We start from the raw sequence: 7,048 nt of genomic DNA, 5'->3' as shown, positions 1-7,048 counted from the left end.
CCAGCTAATTTTTGTATTTTTGGTAGAGTCCACCAGGGGTTTCACTGTGTTAGTGAGGATGGTCTCGATCTTCTGACCTCGTGATCCGCCTGCCTCAGCCTCCCACCACAGTGTTGGTATTACAGGTGTGAGCCACTGTGCCCAGCCAGCTCAAGTGCTTTTAGTAGCCACCCTCTCATCTGTCTATCTGTAGTTATTTTTTTTTTTTGAAATGAAGTCTCATTCTGTTGCCCAGGCTGGGGTGCAGTGGCTCAATCTCAGTTCACTGCAACCTCCACCTCCCAGGTTCAAGCAATTCTCCTGCCTCCTGAGGTGGTGGCTGACAGCTTCCCGAGTAGCTGGGATTACGGCTGTGCTCCACAACGCCTGGCTAATTTTTGTATTTTTGGTAGAGATGGGGTTGTTTCACCATGTTGGCCAGGCTGGTTTCAGATTCCTGACCTCAAGTGATCCGCCCACCTCGGCCTCTGAAAATGCTCATCTGTCTCCTTGTTGATGTCTTCTTTCCAGAAAAAGAAAAAACCAAACTGCAGAAGCAGAGAGAGGATGAGCTAATCCAGAAGATCCACAAACTGGTGCAGAAGAGAGACTTCCTGGTGGATGATGCGGAGGTCGAGCGGTTAAGGTGAGTGCACTGCAAGTACCCGAGGAATGGGCTGCAGGACAGCAACCTTCTGCTTCCTTCCAGAACCCATCTTCTGCTCCTGGGACTCACAGCCTTGCCTAACAGGCATGGCCTTGGCCACAGTCTCTGGACGCTGAATCCCTAGGAACCCCAGCCTTTTGGCTTGAGAACTCATTTCATATTCAAGAGAATTTCAAATCTGTGCCTCTTGAGGGAATGTTGTTCCAGGAAGTGACCGGGGAGGAGTCACATCCCATAATACATGACAGAGCTTCCAACACATCCTGCCACTCATCAAGGCAATGTCTCGAAACTTCTGCTGTCAGTTTCTACGGAAACTCTGCTACCTGAACTGACTTGCTCCCCCACCCCTGCCCTCCCAACCTCCCAGCTTTGTTCTCCCCCTTTCCCTTCCCCTTAGTGGCACCAATGTCCTTTTCTAAGTATCAGGGTCTTCTCTTTGCATCTGCCACCTTGACCTAGACAACCACAGCCCTGGAGCTGCAGTGTAAAAATATGTTGTAAATGTAGAAAATGTGGAAAGCTGTACATGTTGGTTCTTGATTTTTGTTTTCTTGCACCAGAGCAACGATTTTAGGGCCTTACACAAGGAAAGAGGCCTTTCCAACCCAGAGGGCAACTTGCTGTTTATTCTCTGTGTCCTCAGAGACCTTTCTTCAAGACCCCTGGGACTAGCAATTCCACTGCCCTTCTTCATGCTGCAGCGGACTTCTGGTTAATGAGATAAACCAACTTTCCTTCCTATCCAAATATTATATTCTATGGCTGGATGCAGTGGCTGACGCCTATAATCCCAGCACTTTGGGAGGCCAAGGTGGGTGGATCACCTGAGGTCAGGAGTTCAAGACCAGCCTGGGCAACATGGTGAAACCCCGTCTCTACTAAAAATACAAAAATTAGCCACCGGGTATGGTGGTGCATGCCTGTAATCCCAGCTACTTGGGAGGCTGAGGCAGGAGAATCATTTGAACCTGGGAGGCAGAGGTTGCAGTGAGCCAAGATTGCATCAATGCACTCTAGCCTGGGTGACAGAGTGAGATTCCATCTCAAAAACAAAACAAAACAAAACAAAAGCACAAAAAAACTACAACAACAATTATATTCTCTTTACCTCCAGTTCTGCTTCCAGATCTAGAAGAAATGATCAATGCCCCAGACAAGCTGCCCCAACATAATGAGACGCCCCTGCCATCTCTACCATTTTTTTAAATTAGCTGGGAGTGGTGGAGTGCTCCTGTAGTCTCAGCTACTTGGAAGGCTTAGGTGGGAGGATCTCTTGAGCCCAGGAGTTCAAGGATTCTGTGAGTTATGATTGTACCATTGCACTCCAGCCTGGGTGGCAAAGAAAGACCCTGTCTCTTCAAGGCAGTTCAGCAAGTCTGTACCACCTACTTTATCTTAGTGATCCTTGGAAGAGCTAGGGTGACTTGCTGTCTGAGACCTGCCTCATACTTTGTGGAAGCACAGGTGAATAGGGTGGCTTCAAAATACAAGGTCAGGAGAGGTGCTGCTTCACTCACTGACCCCCCAGCAGGGTCCTGTAATGTCCCTGCCTCTGACCTGGGATCTCTTACCTACCTCTGGGTAAGCATTTACTCCATCATTGATATGTGTCTCTGGTTCAGAGCAGATTCATCAGATACAACATACACATACTGTACACACATAACACACAAAAACATACATGCACCATCCACAAAGCCTGTTTCTTAACTTAGTGGTTTATTTCATTGGTTCCTTGATGCTTTCCTTGCTTGCTATATGTCTTGTTTTTTTTACCCATCTACTTTCACAGGGAGCAAGAAGAAGACAAGGAAATGGCTGATTTCCTGAGAATCAAGTTAAAACCTCTAGACAAAGTAACCAAATCTCCAGCCAGTGAGTATATTCATTATTCATTCCCCTCCCCCACAAAAGAGAAAAGGATCTTTCAGGCCAGGCCCACAGTGGATCACGCCTGTAATCCAGGCACTTTGGGAGGCTGAGGTGGGTGGATCACCTGAGGTCAGGAGTTTGAGACCAACCTGGCCAACATGGTGAAACCCCGCCTCTACTAAAAATACAAAAATTAGCTCGGCATGGTGGCACATACCTGGAATCCCAGCTACTCAGGAGGCTGAGGCGGGAGAATTGCCTGAACCCGGGAGATGGAGGTTGTAGTGATCTGAGGTTGGGCCACTGCACTCCAGCTTGGGTGACAGGGTGAGACTCTGTCTCAAAAAAAAAAAAAAAAAAAGGCCAGGTGCGGTGGCTCACACCTGTAATCCCAACACTTTGGGAGGTCGAGGGAGATGGATCATGAGGTCAGGAGATCAAGACCATTCTGGCTAACACAGTGAAACCCCATCTCTACCGAAAATATAAAAAATTAGCCAGGCATGGTGGCGGGCACCTGTAGTCCCAGCTACTCGGGAGGCTGAGGCAGGAGAATGGCATGAACCAGGGAGGCAGAGCTTGCAGTGAGCTGAGATTGCACCACTACATTCCAGCCTGGGTGACAGATCGAGACTCTGTCTCAAAAAAATAAAATAAAAATAAAAATAAAAAATAAAGAAATTTTGCCCAATTCAAACTGATATAAGCAAAAAAAGGAATTTGTTGGAGAAAGAGCAACAAGAACTAGGGCCTCAAGGACTGAACACTATTACCTCCCCCACTTTTCTTCTTTTTCTCATCTCTGCCTCTCTTTGCATGTAAGCATCATTTTTTTCCTACTACACAGGCCTTCTCCATGGGACCAGAACCCTAGAACCATAGCTTAGCAACTCTGAGGCAATGCCACAGATTCTTTTTCCTGGTGTCGAAATATATAAGTCTCAGGGAAAGATTCTGATCAGCCCTTCTTGGATTATGTTCCCACCTCTTAGATCCATTACCGACACCAAGAGAATGGGGGTACTGGGATTGGCCAGGAATGTATAACATGCCAACTCCTGCAGTCACAGGGACATGAGCTGTAGAGGGACTTGAAATCTTGCTGGGAAGACAAAAACGAAAAGCTGCCGCTGTCTGTAAAACTACAAACCCAGTTTTCATTAACATCCTGTGAAACACGGTTGGAGGGAGTAAGGAAAGAGAAGGGCAATGATCTCTTCTGCTGGCTCCTATAACCACAAGGCATGTGATCACTGCCTAAGGCCAACATCCTCCCCAATGGACCCTTTCATGAAAGGCAAAGTAGAAAAACTCCACCTAGCAGCATGGAGGAGGAGCAAGGAAACTTGCCTTCTCTATTGGGTTATGGGTGGAAAAAAGAAACGATTCTGGCAAGAAATCAAAACACCAAGCCTGCACCACATGGAAGGGGCCAGCTTTTACTGCTCATCTGGTATGGGAATTCCAAGTTGAAAAATAAAAACTCTTGTAAAACCAGTGAAATCTCTGGGATCCTAGCAGATTTAGCAAATGCAAAACTGCTCAGTGGGGATTGTTCTGGATCCCATGGTATACAGTATTCTCACAGGAAAAAAACAATCCCCTTGAAGATGAGCCCTCAATAAAAATAAAAAACCCGACCGGGCACAGTGGCTCATGCCTGTAATCCCAGCACTTTGGGAGGCCGAGGTAGGCAGATCACAGATCAGGAGCTCGAGACCAGCCTGACCAACATGGTAAAACCTTGTCTCTACTAAAAGTACAAAAATTAGCCAGGCATGGTGGCACGCACCTGTAATCCCAGCTACTCAGGAGGCTGAGGCAGGAGAATTGCTTGAACCTGGGAGGCGGAGGTTGCAGCGAGCTGAGATCACACCACTGCACTCTAGCCTGGGCAACAGAGAGAGACTCCATCTCAAAAAAAGAAAAGAAAAGAAAAACCCATGAAGAACCAAATCACCATGAGGAGAATCAGTAGATGCACCAAAGAGAATGTCCTCCCAAGAACCAAAAATAATAGAACTATTTAAAAAGGAAAATGAACTACTAAGTACTTTTAAATTATCAAAGAGCTAAGAGAAGGACTAAAACCCAAAATGAAATAGTAAGATGCTATGAAAAAAGAGTAAGTAGACATGCAAAAAATTGGCCTTCTGAAATTTTTATCAATAAAGTAAAAACTCAAAGGATTAAATACAGAGACACAGCTAAAGGGAGAATTTATAAATTGAAAGGCAGCCCTGAGAAAATTACACAGAATGCAGCACAAAGATAAAAAGAGATGGGAAATATGAAAGAGAAGTTATAAAACCGAGAGGATAGATTGAGAAGGTCCAACTTACATGTGATAGGCATTCTAGGAGATAAAACAGAATGGGAGATGGAAGTGTCTGAAAAGACATATGAGCATTTTCAAAAATTGAAAAATATGAGCCCTCAGATTGAAGTGACTTGAACAAAATTTCCCATTTATTTACCAGATACTTCTTGGATGTCAGGCCCTGTGCTAGGCTTGGCAGGTACAATGATGTTAAGAGCTGACTTGGAGAAGGGCTGAAAGTTAGGGATGGAAGCTGAGCATTGAGGACCGTATAAAATGAGGACCATAAAATGAGGACCAGCTGAGGGTCATATAAAATGTGCATCAGCTCTCCATACCACCTGAACAAGCCTAGAACAAGACCTGGCCAGGGATGGGCTGCAGATGGTCAGGGTTCCCCTTACCTCACTTCTCTCTCTGTTCCTTTCTCCCCCTCTCCCTGTGCCCACATCTTGCTGCAGGCTCCCGGGCAGAGAAGAAAGCGGAGCCCCCACCTAGCAAGCCCACAGTGGCCAAGACGGGGCTGGCACTCATCAAGGATTGTTGTGGGGCTACCCAGTGCAACATAATGTAGCCCCCATGTGGGGTGCCCTGGGGCCATAGGCCCCCCCCCACCCTCTTGTCTTTATAGCCCCCATTTCACCGGGGCCCAAGAGCTCTCCAAGGCAGAAGGGGTTGAAGGCAAGCCCGTGACTGTCGCCAGAGGCCATGGGCGCGGCAGGCGGGCCCGGCCACCCTGTACAGAGTGTAGCAGTAGGGAGTCCCTCACCGTCGCATGGCCCTCCCCAGAGCATGCCGAACCCAGGAGTCTGTCTCACTGTTTATCCAACCACCAGGAAAGGTCCTCCCTCAAAAAAGCGTATCTCCACTTCTCTCTAGCTGTATCTAACCCACCGTGTGAATGAACTGGGAGAGGGGCATGCTCCCCAGCTGTGTGTAGTTGTGACTTCTCAACAATCTAGCACCATGTCAGACACATCCCCCATCCACCCTCCTAGCTCTGCTCTCAGGCCTGCCCCACATGGGCACAGGTCCCCTCCCCGTCTGTCCTCTCCCAACAACTGCGCCCTGGAGGGCTCCACACGGCCTCTGTGTCTCTCCACCACCTCCTATATAGCATTCCCAGAGACCCAGAGGGCCCATCTGTAAAGATCAAGCTTGTGTGTGGTGTCGTGGTCACATCTCCCGCTTCCCCCCATCCTGTGTCTGGGCACAGTTCACATCAGGACAGTGTGCACTGTGCTCTCAGTCTGCCCCAGGTGTGTGCCTGGAGGGGGCCTGGACTGGCACGGATCCAGCATGCAGAAGAGCCAGCAGGGAACTGGAAGCTCTGATGTCAAGGCCAGGGCGGTTGAGAATGGGACCCAGAGTAGGTGCTGACCTGGGCACTCCACCACTCTGGGGCCACCACAGAGATGCCAGCAGGACGCCACTTCACCAGCCCGACACACAGACCTCTGTAAAGAATGGCGATGGGCGGGAGAGGCAGCGTGTGACCAGATTGTGTCCCGTCATTGGGTGGCGTATATTAATTAGCAGCCAAACCCTTCAACCCGTGTAACTCCATGTACATTTGCGACAGCCAGCCCGGTACAGCCTGTGTGACTCCTCTGTGTGTGTGTGTGTGTGTGTGTCGTGACCGGCCTAAGTAGTTAGCATAACTCAAGATTCGCTGATGTGCAGTCACCCATCAGAGAAAATAAAAATGGAAACCACGTTCACGGCATTTTAAAAGTTTTTACTTTTTTTCTTGATTATGGAAGTAATCCATGTACATAGTAAATCATTTTAAAAGTACAAAAAGTATAAAGAAGTTTGTTTTTTAAACAAAACAAAACATTATTCCTCCAACTAGAGACCACTTTGACATTTCAGCATTTAAAAAAAGTCTTTTTTGTGCATTTTTTTATCATTGACATCATATTGTGATATCATTTATAACCAGTTTTTTCCCACTTACTATACCACCACCATCTTCCATATCATTAAAAGCTCTTTGTAAACATTAAACAGTCTTCATAAATCATACCAATGTCTGTTTAGTAATCTATCTTTTGGTGTACTGTAATTCACCTAACCATTTCCTCACTATTGGACGTGTAGACTGGTGCTAGGTTTTCTTTTTTTTTTCTTTTTTTGACATGGAGTCTCGCTCTGTCACCCAGGCTGGAGTGCAGTGGCGCGATCTCGGCTCACTGCAAGCTTCA

The 7,048-nt window shown here is 47.3% G+C and overlaps 1 protein-coding gene across 1 annotated transcript in view; it reads left to right on the top strand.

Annotated features, from left to right (window-relative positions):
- LOC105521722 (chromosome unknown open reading frame, human C16orf45) overlaps positions 1-6,663 on the top strand; it is an 85,745-nt gene extending 79,082 nt beyond the window's left edge. Inside the window, exons 4-6 of the mRNA XM_011956013.1 lie at positions 511-625; positions 2,442-2,524; positions 5,303-6,663. Of these exons, the coding sequence (XP_011811403.1) occupies positions 511-625; positions 2,442-2,524; positions 5,303-5,415 (311 nt within the window). The 3' untranslated portion in view covers positions 5,416-6,663. The remainder of the gene's footprint in view (positions 1-510; positions 626-2,441; positions 2,525-5,302) is intronic.
- Positions 6,664-7,048: the final 385 nt, after the last annotated feature.

Source organism: Colobus angolensis, unplaced genomic scaffold (assembly GCF_000951035.1).
Source record: "Colobus angolensis palliatus isolate OR3802 unplaced genomic scaffold, Cang.pa_1.0 Scaffold406, whole genome shotgun sequence".
Taxonomy (NCBI): Eukaryota; Metazoa; Chordata; class Mammalia; order Primates; family Cercopithecidae; genus Colobus; species Colobus angolensis.
This window is presented reverse-complemented; position numbering and strand designations above follow the sequence as displayed.